The sequence below is a fragment of the Stigmatopora nigra genome, chromosome 14 (assembly GCF_051989575.1).
Source record: "Stigmatopora nigra isolate UIUO_SnigA chromosome 14, RoL_Snig_1.1, whole genome shotgun sequence".
NCBI classification, from domain to species: Eukaryota; Metazoa; Chordata; class Actinopteri; order Syngnathiformes; family Syngnathidae; genus Stigmatopora; species Stigmatopora nigra.
The window spans coordinates 8,710,069-8,735,189 of record NC_135521.1 but is presented as its reverse complement, the minus strand read 5'-3'; the positions used below and the strand labels follow the sequence as shown (position 1 = coordinate 8,735,189).

General features: G+C 39.5%; 2 protein-coding genes and 2 long non-coding RNA genes across 4 annotated transcripts; 2 read left to right on the top strand and 2 right to left on the bottom strand.

Annotated features, from left to right (window-relative positions):
• Nucleotides 1-951: 951 nt before the first annotated feature.
• foxi3b (forkhead box I3b) lies at nt 952-2,992 on the bottom strand. Its single transcript, XM_077732970.1, has 2 exons — nt 2,218-2,992; nt 952-2,131 (listed from the first exon to the last, which is right to left on the bottom strand). Exons 1-2 carry the CDS (start codon nt 2,816-2,818, stop codon nt 1,554-1,556), a joined length of 1,179 nt encoding a protein of 392 aa, XP_077589096.1. The 5' UTR covers nt 2,819-2,992; the 3' UTR covers nt 952-1,553.
• Nucleotides 2,993-3,534: 542 nt separating this feature from the next.
• On the top strand, nt 3,535-4,194 carry LOC144207478 (uncharacterized). Its single transcript, XR_013328675.1, has 3 exons — nt 3,535-3,607; nt 3,855-3,960; nt 4,046-4,194. It is a non-coding gene; the product is annotated as an uncharacterized LOC144207478 (long non-coding RNA).
• A 207-nt stretch (nt 4,195-4,401) lies between these two features.
• Nucleotides 4,402-24,175, top strand: vegfba (vascular endothelial growth factor Ba). The gene is made up of 11 exons (XM_077732971.1): nt 4,402-4,517; nt 5,146-5,278; nt 10,714-10,908; nt 11,440-12,087; nt 15,619-15,670; nt 15,735-15,931; nt 16,005-16,078; nt 16,536-16,568; nt 17,711-17,773; nt 19,558-19,752; nt 20,758-24,175. Exons 4-11 carry the CDS (start codon nt 12,010-12,012, stop codon nt 20,777-20,779), a joined length of 714 nt encoding a protein of 237 aa, XP_077589097.1. The 5' UTR covers nt 4,402-4,517; nt 5,146-5,278; nt 10,714-10,908; nt 11,440-12,009; the 3' UTR covers nt 20,780-24,175.
• LOC144207479 (uncharacterized) lies at nt 8,464-9,509 on the bottom strand. The gene is made up of 3 exons (XR_013328676.1): nt 9,421-9,509; nt 8,909-9,039; nt 8,464-8,771 (listed from the first exon to the last, which is right to left on the bottom strand). It is a non-coding gene; the product is annotated as an uncharacterized LOC144207479 (long non-coding RNA).
• Nucleotides 24,176-25,121: the final 946 nt, after the last annotated feature.

Genomic DNA, 25,121 nt, shown 5'->3' with positions numbered 1-25,121 from the left:
TTCACCTTTTCTTTTCAAAGTATCCCCCACTGTGTAGCTTCCAGGTGAAGAAGAATAATTTGCATATGAATTTGGTTCAACACAATCTGTCATTTCAATAACTGCAGGTGATTATTTCTTTTTGCATAATTGAAGATAAATTATCTTTTTTTTCTTTTAAAAGATAAATCAGACCTTGTGTTGATAAGAATACATATTTGATAAAGCCTATTACTTCATAAAATGACACAAAATCTACATTGTCATTTATACCAAGTTGTTAAATTCTGCATTTCCATAATTTTGTCTCCTTATTTCTTTCGTGTTCTTATCCATTGTTCGTTGTTTCTTTTTCATTTTGTGTTTAATGTAAATGAACGTCATGCTGCCCGTGTTTTAGGGTAAATAATTCCCCAGGCTAAAATTCATCAATGGGTAAATTATTGGGCATCTATTTTTGTTCAGGACTGCCATAAAAGGTCCACCACAGTAGTACCAGTGATTTTATTAAAGTACATAGATGAATCACAAGTTTAAAATAAATGTGATTTTGCTTTGCTATATCATAATTCTGGTTAAGTTTTTCCTAATGCCATTTTAAATAGAAAAACCTCGTTAAGATGGTTTAGTAATCAAATTTTGTAGTCGGCATTCCATTCTACTTTCAGCAGTGCTGACATGTGACAGTTGATCTCAAGCTGTGAATCAAACTGCATCCAGTCAGCAGTAGTAGTTGTGTATTTTTGGGGGGTGGGAGCTTCAGCATGGGAATCAGGATTTTATCATTTCACTGAATCCGTTCGACAATTTATCACACAAAGATCAGGTTTCAACGACCTGCTGGTTCCCCTGAACTGGTCATCACTGTCCTTAGCAATGATATCTTAAATTATTATTGTTCATTTTATTTTCCAATATTGAAGCAAAAACTGTTTATGTAATATTTTTTTAAAAAAATAACAGTGCAAATGCTGCCATCCAAAGTGTTTTATTCATATAAAAAAAAACATCACACAGGAGAAAAAAACGACCAAAGGATTAAAATAAAAAAGACATGGACATATTTACAAGAACAACAAGACCCCTGCAAGTTCATCTGATCATTTGGGAGATAATAATCCAAAACAATAATATTTCACATGACAATAATCTGTAGCCAAAGGTGTAATTTAACCGCTCATCTATAAACCGCTGCCTGGATGTTGTGTTTGTGTGATACCATCAAAGTATCACAGACAGCAGCATGGAATACAATGACGTCAGCAGATCAGATCCCAGATCCCTTTGGAATGAGTCAGCTCTGATAGAAACCAGTTTAGGTAAGGATATAAGCTGACTCTTGATTTGAAAGATTCAAGACACTTTCAGCTTTTTGCTGCTGACGAGACAGTTTCTGTGGGAATCTAAGATGTTTTACTCTGCTGTCACACGCTGATCTCAACTGTCTATGTCAGCGCAAACATACTTCGTGTGTGTGTGTGTGTGTGTGTGGGTGTATGTTCCCCTCTAAAAATGACAAGTACACTGCAAATGAAAATTAGTTTTGTCAATACATTAATTGGATTCATTTTTAGTTAAACTTCAGTGCCCTCGCGGTGATAGACGATTCCTGAGGAGCTCAGCGTGGGGTAGAAGTGTCCAGTGGTGGCACTGTACTGGCTGAGGATGGGGCTGGTGTAACCGAGCGAAGAGTGGGTGGGTGAAGAAGACAGCACGGGGGGACCTTGCACCTGTGGAAGCCACTCTCGGCCAGCAGAGTTTGGGGAGTAGTTGCTAAAACTTGCGTGCTGCGGGAGCCTGTGTGGCCCATCTAAGGGGAGGTTGACTTGTAGTGCTCTCCCCAAGCCATCACCTCCCACATCAGAAGTTGAATTGGCGGACACTGCCGATATTTCAGACAAGAAACTGCTCAGACAAGGCGTAGAAGAAGACGATGAGGGCGAAGGGATTCTGTCCGGCGTCTGGGAGATGTTTAGGGAAGAGTTGGCAGAGTGTTTGGGGCTGTCCCTCTCACTCTCAGCTGACTCAGGGGGCCCGGAATTACCATCAACACCAGGGAGGGAATCGGACTTTCTCTTCCTTTTGCGGCGGAAGTTTCCATTGTCGAACATCTTTTCACAGTTTGGGTCAAGCGTCCAGTAGTTTCCCTTGCCTGTTGAGTGAGTTTTTGCAAAAATGTCAATAATACAGAATGTACATTTCATTATGGTTGAGAGAGCGGGAAGCAAAATATATTACCTGGGTCGTCTTCGTCACGTGGTACTTTTTTAAAGCAGTCATTTAGCGACAGGTTGTGCCTAATGGAATTCTGCCATCCTGCTTTACTCTTGTTGTAGAAAGGGAAGTTGTCTGCGACATACTGGTATATCTGACTCAAGGTCAACCGTCTGTCAGGCGCTCCGTGGATAGCCATGGCGATGAGAGCCGAGTAAGAATAAGGTGGCCTAACCAGCTTCATCAGGTCCTCCTGTGACGGGAGGGAGAACCAGCTCAATTCCCCTCCCGGGCCTCCTGCACCACTCGGACCCAAGTAAGGCCTCTGCATGCCATAGTGCTGTGGGACGAAGGGTGGCCCTGGGTTCCCGGGCGGACCGTTGCTAGTCAGGTACGAAGGTGTGTTGAGCCCAGAGCCGTTGAACCAAAGATAAGGGTTTGATGATGTGGTGCTGTAGTCACCCAGCTCATAGGAGGTAGGTGTGCTGCGTTGAGGACTTGGCAAGGATGGTGGAGGGTAGTAACAGTCACTGTAGAGGCTCAGTTCGGGGGGCTCCTGGCCAAGGCTTGGGAATTGAGGCCCACAGCGTGGAGGAGACTGTTCCTGGGCCTCAAATGTAGACATTGTCAAAGCAGTGTTTCTTCTTACCTTGAAGACAGCTCGTTTGACCTTGAGTCCTGTATGAAAATATTCTCTCGATACAAGCTGAAGGTAGTAATTTCATCCAAATGATGGTGTCTCTACTCTGCTTATCAGCTTTGCCCTTGGTTTACAGTGAAATATCACCTGTCATACCTGCCTTATCTATGTCCTTGGAAACGCCCCTACTGTCATTTGATTGGCTCTTTCTTTAGGTGAGCAGCCTTTTTGGGTGGAATTGTTCATTGGCTTCAGGCATTTTCTTGAACCTTATTTTCTTAAAATGTCATGTGTAGCAAATGTAGTATTGATTTCAGTGGTGTGCACTTTAATTTTATTATTAATTCCATGTGTAAAAGAAGCAAACAACTTAGTACTTTTTGAAAGGTTACTATATTTAACATGTACAATGTAAAATTACACAATGTGTAGTCTTTACTTATTTTGGATAGTGTTATTCATCAAGATCTCTGCAACTTTAGTCTTTTCAGGACATGGTTATGTTTTTGTGAGAAAATTAAGAATATTAATTAGATTATTTGATTAGAGGCAGCGTGTAACTTTATCCCTATGTGCCATTTATTGTAAATATAAGACATTGGTAGTTCTTTTATTGTGATATCGGGGGGGGGGGGGGGGGGACTGGGGGAATTGGGGGTCGAGTGGGCGGGGCATTATTATGATTTTCATTGTCAACATCACAGGTGCCTGCTATAGCTAGTTAGCTAAAACTGCTATTAAAGTGTGCTGCACGACGTCAAACAACCGCTCATCGTAAGTAAATCAAATATCTCTGGTTTTCCAACTTTAATTATACCATAATTATGAACATAAATGGTGACTCCTTTCTTAGTTTTGGGCAAGAAAAAGCCAAATAGCCGAGAACATTGGTGAGGCTAACGAAAGCTACCATCATAATAAACTATTGTTAAATAGTGGTGGAGTGCTCATCCAAAATTGCAACAACAAAAAACGGTCTAGTTTTCAGAGAATATAGTGCAAAGTCCCGATTTTTCTGCAGATGCCCGACACTATATTGCCTACTGAGCCGCAAAAAGGTGATGAGGACACGTTGGAGATAAACGAGCATTTGGAGAGAATGATCGAAGGAATGGAAAATATAGCTGGTACGGAATATTCTGATATTAACTTCACTTAACATCTATGGCGTCCGATGAGACTGAAGTCCAACTGTGTCCACGTGTAGTACAGCTGACTTGGATGGCGTATGACATGGCAGCCCTGCGAACCAACCCAGAACTGTGGGGGTCCTTGCATCAATTAAAGAAGGCATATCACCAATGCTCAAAGGCTATAATGGGACCCATTGAAGAAATCAGCCCCAATTGACAGATAAAAATATGATGTTTTCCACATATAAACCTCCAATCTAATATGTCATCAATACTATATGTTTAGTATACTGCCAGACAAATAAAAGTATGTGTTGAGTTAAAGAATGGAATCCATCAGTTTTTTTCTCTAGACCATCAATCATAATTCTATCTGATACAGTTAACACAACTTGCTATGTCATTTTTATTTAATTATTGTTTAAATTTTCTCCAGCAGATGAATAATGCAGCGGCAAGCACTGGACAGTTCTCCACAGCAACCCGCATTGATCTGGAATATATCCTAAAAGAGTTGGAATCACTGTCTGATCGCATGGATCAACTGTGTAGTATGTATCATTTTTTAAAATACCCGCAAGCATTATTTATGCTCCATAAAATCTAGTCAGACATCAATTGTGGATAAGGATGACATTGATGATCAATTGTCAACTATGCAAATCACGAGATGTAACAGTTTGCCCTCAATCCGCAATGCGATAGCCACACGTGGATTACGGGAGTCCAACTGCTATGCAAGTTAACCCAGCTCTGAAGTGTCAATGGTGCCGAGTTGCATTGTTGCATGTGACAGCTGTCATTTTGTAACCCGCTGGTGGGTTGGATAGTAACTGAAGGATTACTCAAATGTCTTGTTCATCAAACAGGATGTTTTGACTTGATCTTTGCCAAGGGGGACAGTTACAGTAATAAAAAAGAGCACCCTCATTAAAAATAAATTTTCTCCTTAACAACTCAAATCCAAGAAACCTCAAGATTTGTTTAATCCTTAACGTCTTGGAATCCAATACGTTATTTTTTCTGAGGATTCCAGCATTACAAAAACAGGTTTTATGATGATAATTCCCTTTGCAATACACATGCATTTCATAACGTCAAGTAAAACAATGAAGTTTGTACACACAAAGATGAATTATCATTGAAAGGTAAACTCTTTTTTTTTTATTCCACCTGCAGTGCAGACCCAGCTCAGGCAATGTGATCTGATTGCTTATGTCGGTCACCCTGACAAGCTGAGACACCTGAACATCCAGGAGGCACCAAAGCAGCCGCCCCAAGCTTCACATGAAAAGCATGAAAGAGAGCAGAGGTAATCTTAGCACAACTCTAAGGCAGATAAACATATTTCTCTTCAAATGGTACACCGTTTCCTGTAGGTACAAAAATAGTATAACCTTAACCTTTGTGAAAGATGGGACATTGATTATTTTCAGGGGTAGCCACTATTAAATCATTTGTTTCTTCAAACGTTCACATTTAGCAGCTCAGTGTTGGTGCAGGACAGAATACTGCAGGGAGCTGCAGACCTTAAGTGTTTGGGCTTAGAGCGCCAATGTGTGCCTGTGATGTGTAATCATCTCCTTTACCCTGGGGAATTTAAAAACACATAAAGGGCCCATAAAAAGCTGACTTGGACCTAATGATGTGCAGTGCTACACTTCTCTACAAGCATTAAACATTGCCTGTGGCGTGCACACTTTTCAGTTTGTATTTAGCGAACGGCCAACGATTTTCCCCTCTTCCCCATGTGTGTGTGTGTGTGTGTATATATATATATATATATATATATATATATATATATATATATATATATATATATATATATATATATATATATATATATATATATATATATATATATATATATATATATATATATATATATATATATATATATATATATATATATATATATATATATATATATATATATATATATATATATATATATATATATATATATATATATATATATATATATATATATATATATATATATATATATATATATATATATATATATATATATATATATATATATATATATATATATATATATATATATATATATATATATATATATATATATATATATATATATATATATATATATATATATATATATATATATATATATATATATATATATATATATATATATATATATATATATATATATATATATATATATATATATATATATATATATATATATATATATATATATATATATATATATATATATATATATATATATATATATATATATATATATATATATATATAGATAGATAGATAGATAGATAGATAGATAGATAGATAGATAGATAGATAGATAGATAGATAGATAGATAGATAGATAGATAGATAGATAGATAGATAGATAGATAGATAGATAGATAGATAGATAGATAGATAGATAGATAGATAGATAGATAGATAGATAGATAGATAGATAGATAGATAGATAGATAGATAGATATAGATATAGATATAGATATAGATATAGATATAGATATAGATATAGATATAGATATAGATATAGATATAGATATAGATATAGATATAGATATAGATATATATATATATATATATATATATATATATATATATATATATATATATATGTACATATACGTCTGTACGTCTAGATATACATACACCGTACTTATTCAAGTACAATGCGCACCCATAATTAGTGACTAAAAAATGGTATACATTTATTTTTTTAGTTTTTCCTCCGCTCACACCAAGGTTTGCACCAGTACTGGTAACTGGAATATGCTGAACACATGTCGCCATACCAAAACCTTTATTCAAAACATATGGTATGGAAACCTGGTAAAACAAACTACTACCAATATGAACACAATTCTCAAATGGAATAGATATATTTACATCCCTAAAGTAATTCACTATCATGATATTTAAAAAAATTCAAAGTCTTATTTATAATCAGATTCAGCAAACAAACTTGAGCAAGGATAGTGCTCGCTGGGCAGATTCGTTTCCCTTCAGCAACTTTTTTTTTAATTTTTACAACCCTATATTATCCTACTAAACTTGCCAAGGCTATTTGGAGAGGTTTGGCTTTAGTAAAAGAAGGTACAATGTCGCCGCCTGGCGGACAAAAACAGGTTCTACGTCTACCATTATACAGCAGCATTTTTCCCAGCAGAGAGCAGTGTTTCGCCGGGATAAGCGCACCCGAACTTTTCTTCAGTTTTTTGGTACAAAATATGTGTATGTATGCGTGTACGTATATGTATCAATATGTATGTGTTTATGTATATGTACATACATGCACTTGCACACGCACACACTCACACACGAACGCACACGGACACAGACACACACAGACACAGACACACACAGACGCACGCACACCGCGGAAGAAATATTGCAACTTTTTTTTTTGCCCCAAAACTGGACAGGCAGGAATACAGGTGCTAGTGCGGTACTCGTGGCCCCTCGTCAAGGGGGTTGCAAGGGAGGGCTGCATGCATGTATGCAGGCGTGGGGCCCCTGCTAAAGGGGGACAAGGCCACAGAGGTTATGTCCTCTGTCACTCTCCCTCTTTTAGAAAGCGTTACTATTGACTAGTTTTCACGCTTGTGCTTTAATTGGGGTCAGCAATTTAGTAAAAAAAAGAAAACTTGAAAAATGTTTTGAAAAAGGATCACTAATTTTTAATCGCATTGCCTGCCAATGACAACAATAGGCTTCCAATTACAACTGTGATGATGGCTTTGAAGGACTATTAGTTTTGTTGTGATAACTGTTCAATTTAATGCAGGGTGAATATAAATGAAATTCATGAGCTTAAAATGACTAAAAAGACAATTGGTTAATGTGTCTGGGGTTGAGGGTTTGATCCCTGGTGGATTATACTCTTATCTTTACGGTATTTACTTTCCTGGTGTGTTAAAACCCAAATTAAAAAGATATCAACCTACAAAATGTGATTATGGGCTACATGAGCCGGCATTAAGTAACTCTTTGCTTCAGGACACTTACAACTAACTTGCACCCATAATTCAAACACACTTCTTATGAAATAATATGGACTGACGTTTGAAGCCACTTGAGGACAGCAAAGAATATTTGAACCTATTATATTCAGCATGGCATTACATCAGATAGTAATGAGTTATGTGAACATTTTAGCTCCTCCCGTCCACGGCTCAACTTCGCAACACCAGAGGCACCCAATAAAAGGCTTTATTTGATGTCGCTCACAAAGGGATTAACAGTGCGATTTATAGGAGCAGCTTTATCGTCCTGGTGTTCATTTGTTTAGAGTGTCAAATAAAGCCCAACAGCATGTCATTTTATACCAGGCTTTGAGAATCTGAATGTGTAAAGGGAAGCAGCCGGCTTTATGGCTCACTGAAGAGCTTTCGTTTTACGCTCGGCTGCTGCCTTAAAAACCCACCCATTCATTTTCTATAGTCCTCATTAGAGTGGGTGGTGAACTGAATCCTATCGCGGCTCACTTGTGAGTGAGGAGTGGGAACGATCAAACCCTGCTGCTCTCCACCGCTCATAAATCAAGTCAATAATTTACCTGCCATACTAAGATGGCTATCATTTTTCCCACATGATGACGCAGAGGTGTGCACTGAAGCAGGATTTGACACCCTTCAATGTCAAATCAAAGTGGGTTCGTGTGTGTGTCATAGTTGAGTCGCCACTAAAGGTGGTATGTTTGGGTTATCACTACCCACATGAGGGTGGCTGAGTGCGAGGGTGTGCTTCGTCGGGGGGGGAACATTATCTCGGAAGTCTCAGCTGCAGGATGGCTGTCGACCAAAAATAAAAAAGGATCTAGCAGCTGACTTTGGGCCAATCAATACATTCATTTTTTGCATTGTATTTGGAATTTTTTTGCACTTGAAATTTTTTCCCCCTGGAAAAATATTTGATTTTGGGAACTTACCGTCACATTGGCTTGTGTGGGGTCCTTGTGTTAGTGTGTAATCGATCCTCAACTCGGGGGATCCTGAAGATACACGGCCACACAAGTGTCTCTCTTCTAAGGCGAAAAACTGTGACCATCGATGGTTCCTCCTGACACAACACCGCACACATGAGAAGAAAAGTAGATTTTAAGGGCACACTGTCACTACCAAAAGCCCCATGACACACATTGAACCGGACGCAACCGGTTTAATGATTCACCTAAGGGGTTCTTACAATAGTTCTACTATTGTGCCACTGAATCTCGTGATTCTCATTGAAATATTCCTGATATCACAGTGGCAGAAAAAAATTCTGAATTGGTGACATTTCTGATTTAATATGGAAGATGGCCATTCAAGTCTCTGTCTGCTTCTTCCTCACGAGGATAAAAGGCCAAGCTTGAGTAAAAGTCTCAAAAAAAATCCCAGCTGAGTGACATCTCCCACTTATCTCTACCGTTGTGCATTTTGTACTTGTCCAAAAACTCACTGTTTCTGCCGGAAGATTTCCGTCTGTTTCCTGAAACCGTTAACCCTGGAAAAAAAAACAGCCACAATGACACAGAAATATATTCAAACCATCTCATCTTCTGAACCGCTTTATCCTCATTAGGGTCATGGGGTGGGGGGTGCTGGAGTCTATCCCAGCTCACTCTGGGCCAGAGACGGGGGACACCCGAAATCGGTGGCCAGTCAATCACATGGCACAAAGAGATGGACAACCATGTACACACCCCCATACGTAGGGGCAATTTAGAGTATCCAATCAGCCTACCATACATGTTTTTGGAATGTGGGAGGAAACCGGCATACCCGGAGGAAACCCACGCAGGCCCGGGGAGAACATGCAAACTCCACACGGGTGGACCAACCTGGATTTGAACCCAGGACCCCAGAGCTGTGAGGCCGACACGCTAACCACTCGCATCACCGCGCCGCCCGAGTTCGAACCCATAATGAATATTTAGTTCAAGTTAAATGTAACATTTAGCAAGCCGTAGCATGTTAAAAAAAAGGAATATTGTGCTTTTAGGGAAGAAGCAGACATTCTCCAGCTAAAAAAGGCAATCCAACACATCCATAATCAAAGGCACAACACCCAGTCAGATCTAATTTTACCTGAGTCACAACATACTCACTGCAATCGTATCAAACCTTTTCAGCATTATTCATAGGGTACAAGTACTAAAGGAATGGCTCAACCACCCGGCCCTCTCTTTAGATTTGTTGTAGATTTCCGTAATGACGCAATCCTTCTCGTCCGAGAAGTTGTTGTGGCCCTCTTCTAGGTTCCTGCAATAAAAAAAAGGGAATTGGAGCTTGTTTACTTGTCAAACAATAAATAACAAAAGCAAAGGTGTTTGAAGTAATGAAAACCTTGTGATCATTTTTCATCACCAACATTTAAATAGAAGATTTAAAGTTTGAGGTTCCTAAGATCAAATAGTGGTTCATTGTGAATGGGTCAAATAGTGAATAGAGTAAATTAGTAGAAAGCAACACATGATTCTGTGACTGATTCTTCAAAGAGACTATTTTGGAGCTCTTGATCCTTTACATTGTTATCCCAATTTCTCTCAGCTTAAATGTAGGAGGCAGTGCAAAGCAATTAAGTGTTGGCTGGCCCCTGACTATAAAAAGTTCAGAATTTGCTGATTTACCCCCCACTTTTTTTAATATTCAGAATGGGTAATATATTTATTTACACATTTTTAAACTTTCTTATATATGTCTACCTGTGATGGCTTAGTAATCAGTACATATATCTGCATTTATCTTTCAGTACATTTGTCCGGGACTGAAACTGTGTGACTGGAGTGTTACCTGAAGAAGACAAAGAGCCCCCCCGACGCTGAGCGCCATTGTAAGGAAGCAGAACCCCACTAAGCGGAAGTTTCTTTTGCGCCACCGCTCTTTCTCCTCCTGTGGGATTGATACATTTGCTCCCAGTACAAAAAGTAACATCTGTCTACATGAGGTAAACCGACCGGTTAGTCGCTTTTTGTAATAATATAACAACCAAATGGCAAGTTGGCAACACTGACTCTTCTTTCACAAAGTTTTATCTGTTTTCCACAGAAGACCCCAATTTTGCTAATTTCAAAGACTTAAATATTACCAATTGTTACCATGATTATTTTTTTTAATTAATAATCCTTATTGTATGTTTCCCCAAAAATATATTTTTCACACTAAAATGTGTTGCCTGTAAATATCGTATTTTTATTAAGTCTGACTGATGTCATCTCGTGGGCTTTCTCCACAGAAGGTGACATTCTGCTTTTTTTTCCACAAAAATGGCCGTTCATTTGGCTTGGTCTTTTCCCTGGAGGCGTCTGAGCGTAAGCGCAAGTGTGCGCGTGCATCCGCGTGTGCGTGCGTATGTGTGTGTGTGTGTGTGTGTGTCAAGGGCAAAAAAAGGAAAAGGAGCCGGGCTGCCACTCCAAATGAACACCGACCGCTCAGCTCTGCTGATAATTCAGCCCCCCTCCTTTTTTCTGCCCCCCAGGACAAACCTCACTAGTTCTACTCCACTCTGGCCAGACCATTTGTTATCATAAATGTGATTTTTTTTTTTTTTGGGAGAGAGGATTTAAGAGCGGCGACGTGCTCCGCGGGAGCCACAGCATGGAGACAGTGTGACCGAGCTCGGAGCGACATATGCGGCAGCGTCTTCCCTCTCCCTCCCGCCCCCTTCCTCGTCATGCGGTGGATCTCCGCACGAGCCAGCATCCCATTGAATTGATTCAAATCCTTTGAAGAAGGAATCCACCATGGAAAGAAGACCACTGTTCACGTAAAAAAAGCTCAACTTTGCTCAAGTCTTTGGATGAAGTGGATGAAGAGAGGAATATCCACAGGAACATGAGTGTCGCACACCTCCGGATGGAAATGAAGATGCCGCCGAGGGTGTCGTTGCACGGCCGGGAGACTGGAGAGTGAACGCCGGCTTTGGTGCGCCTTTGCTCGGTCACAGAGGACAACCCGCGCACGCGGAGGCAGACAGACACATTTGGATACAAATGATCCAATATTATTATTATTAGTCGGCTGGTTCTACAGGACTCCCGTGCACACAATGGGGATTATACTCCAAGTTATTCTAGGAATGTTTCAATTCCTGCTGCTCACCACAATCCCAATGTCCCACGCCAAGGTAACGTATGCCGTGTGCGTATGTGTGTGTGTGCGTGAGCGTGTACGTTGGCCCATCTGACCTCTAAAGTGTCTTTGCATGCTTGTGCTATCTAGTACATACTTGATTTATTTATAATCACAATGTACTTCATCTCGTCGTATTTCTCTGCAAGTCATCCTGCTTCAGGTCATTGACCACCTGTCAACTTTACTCCATTTCATCTATTTTTCTATATCTCAATAGTGGATGTTATTGTTTATATTTCTATCTCCATCCATATTTTACCTTTAGTACATTCAGTTCTCTATATTTCAATACCTGTTAATCAGGCCATTAATCTGATAGTATTGTTGTTGTTGTTTTTTGTTGGCGGTTTATTGTGTTAGTTTTGCTGTTCATTAACATATTAACTGATAATAGCAGCCTTGACTGATAAAATAGACTGTACGTCTATCTCTGTCAAAGGCATAAGATTAAATCAATCTGGATTGATTGGTTAACTCATTGGCTGCTACTGACAGCAATAAACAAACCGGTTCCACTAAAATGTAACTATTTTTACATCGACCATATCGTAAGTTTGGCGCATTGCAATTCACGAAATTCAAATGAAGGAAACGGATCTACCACATTCTTGTAATTTCCTAAATATATTTTTTCAGTCATAACTCATTGAGTGCTGTTGATGACAGAGGCTGGCAGCAGTCAAACTGACAGCGCTCCCCAGTCGAAATGGATTGGACATCTATCAAAGTCAATTGCACTTAAATTTGACAATTTAATGTAAATGTATATAGCTGTCAACAGCAGTAAATAACAATCAAATCATAACTCAAAATCTCGATTGAAGTTCATCCTTTAAATGTGCCGTTTTGTGAAAAAGAATGCTTTACATTACAACAACAAAATTTCCCAAAATATAATTGCATTTTTTCATTTTTTCATATCATCATAAAATTGCTGATTTATACCCCAATTGCTAGCCAACTAAAACAGACAAAACTATTTCATTTATCACCACAAAAACAATAAAGATGACCATAAATGTATTACGAGAGGAATTTAATCACAGTAAGTGCACAATATTTTTTCCAATAGTCTTAACCACGTGACGCCGGGCGATTGTAACACGTGAACTCGTCTTCACCTCACACTCACGGGCAAGTGTTTTCTTTATTTATGTCTGGAGACGTCTATCAGGAACACTCAGTGCCGTGAGGTGCTGGGAGTTAGAGTTGACTCATATACTGTATGTTTTACTCATTCATGAGGCCAGACGCTACACGGGTCGGCCTTGATTCTTTCCAAGTACATCTCCTTGCATTTGCATTGTCACTTGTTGCTAGGCAGAACATATAGGGCACAATTCAAACTGCCCCATGGAAAAAAATGTAAGACTTTGGTGCAAAAAAACTGAGCAGGAGCCAAGATTTTATTGTTTTGAATTTGGCCGGTACTGCTAAAATTCAGATGGAGATGGAGAAAATGATGTCGTCTGTATCAGGGAGTAACCCCGCCTAAGACGTCACATTCGAGGTAGTGCAGTATGTATTTTTCAAGATCGAATCCTCAAACCAATTTTCGCCTTTCCCAAGAAGATGATAAACATCCAATTGTCTCGCGTTCAATCATTTAATTGCTGACAATTTCAATAAGTCCATCACACAGACTTCCAGTCCATTTAAAATAAGAGGGCGGAGCGTTCATTCGCTTTTGACCCTCCCACTTTGACTGAATTGTCAATGAGTTAAAAAAAAAGTAAAAGGATTTTTATCCCCTGTGGCTACTATGCATCCTCCCACCAATGAGTAGTTTATCACTAAAAGACACCCAGTTCATTTAAAGTGTTAGGTATAGCATCCCTCTTCAAATAGATTGGGCGTTGCCATCAATGGCAGACAATGAGTTAAGCATTACCTTACAAAAACAAGTAGTTTAGTATTAAAAGGGGAAAAATATATCTATGGTACACTACTACGCTCGGTTTACGGAGCCGAGAAAAAAATTGTATCGGTGCATCACTATAAATAACTAATGTGAATGGACATGTTTAAATCACTTAGTTTGGGTACCACAGAAGGTATTATGTCAGAGAAATACCCAGATTGACATTTTCGCTTGTGTGTGTGTGTGTGTGTGCGTAGGTGTAAAAAGGGGTGGAACTGTTTAACATGTGCCCACTGAACAAAGTCTACATTCCCTTACATCTGGCCTTGGCCGTTTCCACATTGACACACACAGTTATTGGACTTGTGTGTGTATTTTCTGTGCATTATGCCTCCATAACACTCATAAACTCATTAAATTTGCTCACGGAAAACTGTGTCAAGTTAAACATTTGTCCTCCTTTAAATGAATGGAGGTCAACGTGACATGAGCGGACGGGAACACCATTCGAATTGTGAAAAAAAAATAGTTTTAGTGAGGTTTTCTAGGCAATGTTGGCCACACGTGCTGGAGTTTTTGCCTTTTGTGTGTCGCTTCTTGAACCTTTAATCCCGGTGGCACCGACTCTCACTCTTGGATTTTCTTGTAGCAGGTGGGCGGGCAAAGGGGGCAAAGGTAGCCGCTCCAGCTCAACAAACCTCCTCAAACTTTTCCACGACAACTATTTTGTCACGTCAGTTCAACTAATGACAGACAAGTTTACAGCGGGAGGCCTCCATCCTGTCATTTAACGTCGTAACGCACTTCTCGGGTTCAAAAGGAGCCGCAGGGCGTTATTTAACAGGAAATCCTTTCATCATTTCAAGACTTATTTTGAAAGAAAACTCCACGGGCTGAAGTGCACTTGATTTTATTTGAGAGGAGTTCAAATGGGCAAGTTGATCGACAGTTCAAAAATGGGACAATATGCGAGTAAATCATACAAAGTGTCGGATATGTTTTTAACATGCAATGAAAATAAAACACGTCATTCACGTTCCAATGGAATAGTTCTAATGGAAAAATTCAACTCTATTATTTAACTTATCACTAGCCAATAATGGCAATAGACATCCATTTCAACTAGGAGGGGTGGCAGTAGTAATTCATTGATAAACGGATTGGCTGTAACATGCCATAAAAGGCAATTGTGTAATGTTAGCTCACTTTTTGTTGCACTTAATGTTTCTATTACAATCTTTTGTAGAGTGCAAGCTTTTTTTTGTTTTTGTTGTTGTTACAGCATGAGCACAACCAGCCCTGTCCTTTGTTATAACATAATAGTGTTAAGTAAACATTGCAGTCATGCATGCTTCTTTCATATTTCATTGTATGTCAATATTTGACATAGCACATATGTTCATACAATGCTTTTCATATTTTTTAAAGAAAACGTAAATACTAGAAATAGAAACTAACATTGTATTTTATTATACATTGTGTACACAATAAAGTATTGGTATTTAATCAATTGTTGACATTTTCCTGTTTGATTGTAATGTCCAAACTATTCAGATGAACACCTTTACTCCATTTCAAGATTGTAATTGTTATTGTAGAAGACGCTGTCTTTCTTACATTCCATCTCATTTTTTCTTCTCAATTTTCTTACTCTCCCATCAGCTGGCTCACTGGCGGCCCACCGACTCATCCAAATCCAGAGACGGTCGAGAAGGTAAGTTGCCAGTTCTTGGCCAAGTTGCCTCTAACCCTACAAGAACATCCACACCTCTTCTCAGTGCGGCGTTGGCTGGAGGTCTACTCCCGCAGTGGCTGCGAACCCCGAGAAACCTTGGTGGAAGTCTGGCGGGAGTTGCCGGGCGAGACACACCACCTCTTCGTGCCGTCCTGCGTGGCACTGAGGAGATGTGGCGGCTGCTGCGCCGACGAGGCCATGGACTGCGTGCCCTCACTCACGCACACGCTCACCATGGAGGTACAGTCTTCAACATATGAGTGTTGTGACATTGAAAGCTGGCTTCATCTGTTTTTTTTTTTTTTTTGTATAGCTGATGCGGACTTCCTTCATGAAACATGAGCTCATTGCGCTGACCTTTGTGGAACACAGCCAGTGTGAGTGCAGGTAAGAAAAACACACGTCATAGTTGTACTGCTTGTCTTGGGGAAATGGATCTAAATAGACATATATACTAATTGAATATAACAATTAAAAGGTGAATTGCAGTTTCGTTATGACAATCTCAAGGGAACAAAATGGCATTAAGTCAGGTGTCAGGCATTTGTTGGAAACTCACACTCCAAAAGAACATATTATAAAAAGTGTTGCACTGATGCCGCTACTATTATCGATACTGGTACTAGTATCGGTATTAGTACTTTGAGGAACATAAAAGATAACGTCAGTATCGGTCGGGGAACACTAAGAAATAACAATCCGGTGCTGCGAAAGATGCACTTTGCGATCTATGCTAATTTACATCAACAATCACTGCCAACCTACCTGTTAAAGATTAGATATTTATCATTGTAGCCAATGTAGTAACTGCATCCCGACTCTAACATCTATTATCTATTTGCAGACTAAAAGAAGAGCGTCAGCTGACAACAATAAGGTACAGTCAAATAGTATTAGTCCTCCTTTTGTTTTTTTAACTCTATTTTGGCTATTTTAAATGTAAAGATTTAAATGTCAGGTGTTTGCCTTTTGTGTAAATGCACTGAATAATATGAAAGAAACCATTGTGTGAGGAGCTAAGCATATCCACATCTGCAAACAGACTGTAGTCCAAAAAGACCGTCATATGTATATCGCCCTGCTTCCTGTTTGGATGTGGACGTAAACAGTGAGGTGTAGTGTGTTAGTGTGCGCTGCATGCGTGTATATGTTAGTTTCATGACTCAATAAGGGTTTTTTTTGCGTGGGTGTTTTTTCTATACACTAGACTAGACCTACCTGCACGATGTCATACATCTGTAAATACTACATGTACAAGATCGGCAGGTGTTTGAAATTTTTGCCCCCTGTGTAATGTCCCTCACCGAGTTAGGATCTGTGTGACTGCCTTCCAGCATCCCCTAGGGCGACCCGCATCCTGTTGTCACCATAGTAATGATTTTATCTGGCTCGCCGGGTACGCACACGCAGTGGCAGTAATGAAGCGCAGTCACGCATCAGTCCTTGTCGTCGTCTATTCAAGGAAATGACAAGGAGGAACATTATAATCCTGATGATGCGCCAGCCCTGCTGCTAAATGATCCGCTCATAATTTGAGCTTGTTCAAAGAGAGAAGACATTTGGAAGGCAGTGCATGTTTAGATTTCAAACCGTTTTACACATTATTTTGACATTCTTAACAGTCATGCTGGCGTGTTATGTTATTCTTTATGGTTGCACACAATGTAAGTGTACCAGATGTCAAAATCCATCCATCCGTCTATCACTTTATTCAAGGTCAGCTTCAAATACGTTTTTGATTGTAGTTAGCTAAAATTTGAATTGAAGTTAAGGAAGAAAACGTGATGCGTTTAAGTTATGTATTGATTTTTGTTTAAACAATAAACACACTCTAAAGAAACGGGGCATTTTACGTCATGTAGGCCACAATATTAACATCTGGAAAACAAGTGTGAAGTGTATTTTGACTGGGAGTCAACAAACACTCATTTGCCCCTCCCAGTCAAAATAGATTGGACGTCCTGCACTGTCACTGGCAGTCACTAAGTGAATACTTTTCCTTATCTTTGTCATTTTCAGGCCCTATCTGGAGCCCACGAGAGGCAAGAAAAAGGGTCGAGGAAGGAAGACCGTCCGAATTGCGTAGGTTCATGAAAACACACAATTTTGAGATCCAAATTGACATGTTAACAATTTTCCACCGCCATGTGTGATACCATCATTCCTCGGGATAGTTTTTTGATTTGCGGTGTGTATTTGAAGACATCCCCTTTGCCTATGTTTGGATGAGAGGTTATCTGGTGTTCGTTATTTGACACAGTTATTTGGACAATTTCTTTTACGGCCACATTAGTCAAGGTCTGACACACACACACACACACACACTCACACACCCACACCAAGTTCACTCACCTCCGTGTGATACTCACGACTGAAAGAGATCTTTGTGGTTGCCAGTATACAACCGGGATGAACAGAATGCGCCTTTGTGGACAACGTTTAACACTCCACAGCACCCTGGGCAGTGCAAAGGAGGCTAGGAAATAAACATGGAAAATGAGGAGCAATATTAATGTACACTTCCGACTGAAAGATAATTCAAAGACAATTGTTTCACTTAAATCATATATAATAACTAATACAAAATCCTCACGTGAATTGACTCAAACACACATATTGGCACCTAAGATTGCCACTTATTTTGAGAAAAAAATCCAAAATTGTTTGCAATGATCAATTCTAATCAAATGGTTAATTTTTTCCTCCTCTTAGAGCCAAAAAAAAAAACTGAACTTTGTGGCCTAATTACACTATAACTGTCTTTTTTACAATTGACTACAAAAACAGCTTTGATGGGCTAAATAAGTGTTGTCATTCAGAAATATCTGCGCTCACTCTGGATGGCTACTTCTGGGGAATTCTATTTTTTCCATATATTGAGCAAGACTTTTTTGTTGTTATGCACATGATAAAGAATTCAGTTTATCTTTGATGCCCTCACATGTCGGAATGATCTGAAACTGTTGCCTGTGCATTAATAGACTGGAAAAAAAAACAGAAAAATAACTCAAGAGTGGGTCATGACATGACAGTTTGGATCCTTACATCCATCTCTACAGACAAATAAACATGCGAGGGTGTCTTCGCCAGCTTTATGTGCGATCGCAGCTCGACGGTGCGAACTGTGTGGGAAGCCACTGTTCTAACACCAAGTACAATGAAAAGCTTGTCGCACTGTGGCATGAGATTGACATGTGTGTTTAGCGCCGTGATTCCCATGACTGAATCCACAGCGTTAGCGGAGGAATAAAAGAATTAGCGCACCTTTTGGCCGTCACTCATATCCGGGCCCCAGGAGGTCAAAGGGGGCTCCGATTTGGGTGTGATGTCCCCCTCAGAACTCATCCATCACCCCCCAAATGGCTTTATTCGAGTTCTAGCAGGGGTGAAATCTGCGTAATTTGCTCCCGAATGCCACCTTCTCTGTCCGTGCCAGCGGCAGGCGTGGTCAGCGAGGGCCTGGACAAAGATGGCCTCTCTGCCTCATTAAGTATCTTCATTATCCAACAGCCTCCTGGGAAGAAGCAAATGGCGAAGCTTTTCTCATCCCCGTCTCGCCGAGCCCATCGGAAACTATGACGACCGAGGGGATGAGCTGGGAAGCAAACGGGATTACTAAAACATTTGTTCATGTGGATGTTTCCTGAAGAGCCCCACAATTAATCACAACCTGTAAACAGATAGTTGATTGGACAGGGTATCCTAAAAGTCCCGACGACGCACTTCCTTCTTTCCTGTTTATCGTTTGGACACACATTTGAGAACTTTTGAATGTTTTTTTATTCAGGTGTCAAACTCATTTTTTAATAATAATTGCAAGACTGGTTACTGAATTGCCTAAATAAACCATGTTTTTCCCTTTCTAGGACTCCTGTTTTCTCCTCTACTTCACCCACCAACACTTCTCCACCTCCTCTTCCCCCGACGACCATGCGGCCATCTTGTCGACCGTGCCGAGGAAGGAAGTGGACGCTGGACGCCACGTCGTGTCGGTGTCTCTGTACGCTCACTTCTGAGACCTGCCACCGAAAACGCAGGCGACTTAACAGTCATCGCTGCAGGTTGGTGCAAATGCAGACATGCATCTTTATGTTATTGCTTTTTTTCTGTGCGCCAACAGTATAAAAAAAATGACTCAAAGTGAGGCTTGCTCGAACCCACTACCCATTGTGTAAAACACTTTTCCTACCAAAATGCAGTACATTTTTAAGATGAAGTCACAATGTCAAAGGATACATGGCTAGATAGATTTTACTTGATTAAGCCAAAATCTGTATTTCTTCTGATCATTAAATGAAGCAAAGACCTTTTTAATACCATTTTTATGCTTCCATTGGTTGCCATTGACGACTGCCATTAACCCGTGAATGATATAGATTGAAGTGGCATGTTTTTTTTCTTACTTTTCACTTTTCTACGTTGTTTAAACATTGTGGCAAGAAGCTTTTGAGTTAGCATTTCACTCTTTTTATACTATGACAATAGTTAATACGTGGCCCGCAGGAAACTGCTCCAACAGAAACTCTCGGGGGTCCGCCCAGTTCACGCCTACCGAGTGAGTGAATGACAGATGTAATTATTTCATGCTGTGCAAAGGGGGGGAACAAGAGTGCCAAATGTTGACTTAAATAAATCAAGTCATTTATCAAAAAAAAATTCAATTAGAGTAACTAAGTCCATGTTAATATAAAGTAATAACGTGTAAAAAAAAAAAAAATCTAAATCGAGATTTAAAATAATATAGACATAGGTACACGAAAAATAGAATAATAAATAAAGACTGTTTTAAATAAAACCATGAATAAATGTTTAAATAAATAGATACAATGATCAATATTAAAATAATAAGATTTAATACATGTATTTAAATATTTATTTATTTCATTTGGACCCTCCTTATTCTCCATACCCCAGAAAGCCAATTATTTATATTAATCTCATTCCCTTCATCTCATTAGCTGCCATTGACAGCGATAGGCACCCATTCCATTTAAACTGCGGGGGGGGGGGGGGGGGGGGGGGTTATGTTCAGATCCCTTTTAATTGTTTTCTGCCTTCACTTTCAGGTGTGACGCTATGAAGACTTGACAGCACCCCCCTCACTTCATCTTCTCCACCTGAACCCACCCAAAGGAAGTATTATTAGCACACAGCCTGTACTCGCATTTTCTAGCTAAGCCACCACTGTAGCCCTGTACATGTATAATACGTATGTGTGCATGTGCGTCTCCACATGTACAGTACATTACGTGCACGGACACGTCCAGTCACTAAACACCTCCCACGAGTGCCGGGACCATGGCGCTGATTTATGATTTATGGAAAATCATTCCCAAGTGGACGTCGACTGCGTACCGGCGAGACTATCATGGATGAAGTGGACCTCTTGAAACACAGAGACAAATTTTTCCAGGTTCACATTGAGGCCAGCGCTTGTGTGGAGGATTCAGAAAAAAAACTGCAATCAGATAAAAGGTGCAAACACACTCAGACATGCCGGACGGGACATAGGATACGCACATGCAATGGCGCAGCCTGTGGTGTGTATGTGGACCAGGAATGGTGCTGAATGTATCTGTGTGGTCTGGCTCTGAAAGACCCCAGATGGGTTATCCCCCCCTAAAGCAACTGAGCACGGGCGAGCCTTTTGCAGCATTTGTTTTAATTTGAGCCCTTTTGTCTCTTGTCTTTTTCGGCGGACTGAAAGCGGACCGCTTTTCGCCTGGCTTTGCCTCGCTTTTAGGCAGTGAGAAGAATGACAATAATGAGGCCTGGCGTCTGTCCACTGCTTTGCACACACACACACACACACACACACACACACACACACACACACACACAGTCCCAGTTAAAGCAGCACACACACAAGCAATGTGAAACAAATGCAGGTAGCCATGATTTTTTTTTCTTTCTTTCCTTTCTTTGTCATGAACATTTTTTTTAATCAAACCTGCCTCAATTTAGATCCGTTATTTCAATTTTCTCACGTCTCTTGAATGTCTTGTGTCTGTCCGTAATCCACCCGCATAAATAGTCCCACCGGCTGGCCCAAATGTGGGTATGTCTCCCAAAACGCAAAGCAGGAGTATACGGTCGGTATATATTCTAAAGTGTTAATGGCACACACAAAAAAAGCAGTCAAAGGAAAAGGCGGGGATGTGATTTGTTTGGGAGTTAGCAGACCACCGTTTAGGGATGTTAATTGGCACAAAAAAAGGACGAAGGAGGCCCCGAATGTGTTGTCAATCAATGTGACGGGCCAAAGCCGGAGGCGTGTTGTTTTCGCATGTCAAAATCCAGAGCCGTATTGGCGTGGTGGTTAAAAAAAAAAGATCAGAACCATATTGGCATTAACCCTTTCAGGGACAGTTGACAGCTATTCACAATTTGACACTTAAGACGTTTAGACCTTTACTGAGAAAGTGACTATTTTTTAGTAATTAAAAAAACTTTTTTTTCATTTTAACTTTTTAATCCTTTATCAGGAAAGTCACTGGTTTTACTCATTTAAATAGAATATATATTTTAGCAACTGTGTATTTTTAAATTATTATTGGTGGGGCACTTTAGCACATTAATTCAGATTTGTTAACTACAAAAGATGTTATTTTTTCTTTTTCCCCCCACATTTTAATTAATCGCATTACCTCCCAATCACTGAACCTTTTTGGTGCACATTTTTAGGTAATTGTTGCCAATACATGGGCGCACTGTAGTGGTTAACCAGAAAATGATCATTTGTCAATGAAAGGGTTAAGGACCAAAACCATTGGCTTCGCCACAGAGCTGAAATCTATTTTATTACTTTAATATTACGGGGAACATTTTCTGCAGCTCATTTTAGCCTTTTGTTAGCATTGAAAGGCCTTTCTCAGCCTTTGTGTGCACTCCGCCATTAATGAATGAATGAATAAACTGCGCTAAATGATCATTTGCATGTCAAACTTTAGTTGAGAATGTCAATCAATGCTTCGATCACTACCTCTTTGTCACAAGACATTCATCGAGTATTACAATATTGTTGTTTCATGTTTCCGCTCAAGGTTTCATTTTTGAAGGTGTTTTTAACATAAGTACGTATTCTCTTTAGCAATGTGTGTAGAAATTATGACTGTTCAGACAATTTCTTCTTAAGTGGGAGTATTTAGCTTTTATCGTGGTCACAATATAGAAATAACATGAAGATGCAATACTAGTTTTATGGCTCAATCTGCTCAGTCTAATAAGAGAAATATGAATTTTTAAGGAAATGTAGGGCACCTTCCCTATGAAATTACAGTATGAGTATTTCAAGTAGACTGTCTTTCAAGTTGTTAAATACATTGAACATTAATTTCATAAAAGGTTCCTTTTGCAATTATTAGAGATGTTTGTCCCTGTCGCCAGAATGAAGCACACCTTTTATCCTTGCTTTATTTTCACTATAGCGCCTTAGACACTAGGCTTTTATATACGTACCTTACACTTTTGTACAAAAAAAATCTCAAGTTATTAAAAATGTTGCTGTTTTTTTCCGTTTTTTTTTCAACATTCGTTTATCACATGGTCGTTTAAGCTCATAAAGTACAGCAAATTCTATCCTTGCAGAAAAACCACACACAACAAAATCATTCCAGTGGAAGCAGACGAGGTGTCGAGCTCTCAGGAAAGCTAGCGGAGTCAGGGCATTTCAAGGTCTGGATGTTACTAATTCATGTCTGTAACGTTTTTTTTCTTTTGAATCCAAGCAGGAAAGAATGCATTTGACATCCAAGTATCACAACAGTTCATTCACAGTCTGCATTTGTGTGCATTGTATCTGCACATTTGACTGTAAAGGTCCTTATGTCATATGTAGTGACAATTATTGCTAAGGGTATATGCCATTTTATAACCTCTTGTCAGTGACACTGCATTCTTTGGAGCAAGGGTTCTCAAACTGTTTACGTCCAGACACTTCTCAAAAAGTCCCTATTCCACAACATCGGCAGGTCAGTTTTTAATATTCCCCGTTCCCTATGAGGTCATTTTATTGCTTTATCATAATATTGAATAATTATAATAATATATAGTTGTAACTAAATGAAGATGTAGTTTATTATCTGTTTTATCAACTCGTCTGTATGTAATCCCCCTTTTTCAATGATAAATAACATGGAAATTCATGGCACAAATTCTTGCGGACCCAAACTAAAACCGGCAGAGCCACGAAGGTCCAGAGACCCCCAGTTTGAGAACCACTGCTCAAGACGAAGTGTGTTGTCCTCACCGCTACAGATACGTTGTACTCATGTAGCCACTAAAACTCTTTTTTGCTGCTACACCATTTGTGCCCTTTACTGACGTCCTCGTAGAAGAACAATACAGGTTTATGTTGTACTCGTGGAAATAATTAACCAATTGTCCGCAACACTTGCGAGTGTACAGTAAACTGCATCCAATGTATTGGAAGTGATACAACCATCATCTTACAGATGTTATTAAAGGAAACGTCTTATTTTTCATACAAAATTGTGGTATTGGTCTGGTTTTACGGTAATGGAAAGCAAACAGGATTATTTTCATGACAGCAAGTCGTCCAGGTTCTGTATATGCATAGCACCCCCAAGAATGCTTTCTAGAATGCTGTGTCACATTTAAGTAATAGGGCACTCATCTTCCAAAACGCTCAACATTCCTCTCACCAGTCTAGAGAACATATTCACTAAAGTCTAGAAAATGGTGCAAATATGTGTTTGATTTGATTTTCTTTTTGGCCAGGTAGCTGTTGTCCTTGAAACATTCTAACTTGCAGTCTACATTTCAACAATTCAATCTATTTCCCTGCTATTTCAGCTCTCTCTCTCTGTGTGATGTCTGTAGAAATTGTACGAGCAAGTTCATACATATGTTTATTATTTCAGAGGAAGCTACAATGTCATATTTTGGTTCCCTTATCTTAGTGGTTCAGGCATCAGATGTACAATGAAGTGCAAACTACACCCAGCTGTTAATGAAACTGATAAGCAGAATGATGTTATTATTCTTAATGATGCAGTAGGCAAGTGAGGTCGGAGCAAGGAGAGGAGCCATTCTGCCAACCTTTTTGTCTTGTCTGCATAGAAGGGCATCATTCCATGACTATATATAGCCGCTAGATGAGGGAGACGGAGAGGGAATGGGATAGTGAGACATGCGTCACTGTAGAAAAAAAAAAGAGAGGACTCAAAAAATTCCCTTTTCCAGACTTGTGCGCTTCTAAAATTAACATAAAATATAGTACAATACACAACTGTAATTACTGTTACCTTCTTGAGCAAGTAGACTTCAAATATAGTACATCAGATATAACTGAATGGTTTTTTTTTGTTTGTTTTTGTGCAAAAATATCTTTGGGAATCATGGCCAAAAGGTCTAACATTTATTTATTTGAGAGGCGGTAAAGAAAATGGATATTAAATGCAGATTATTG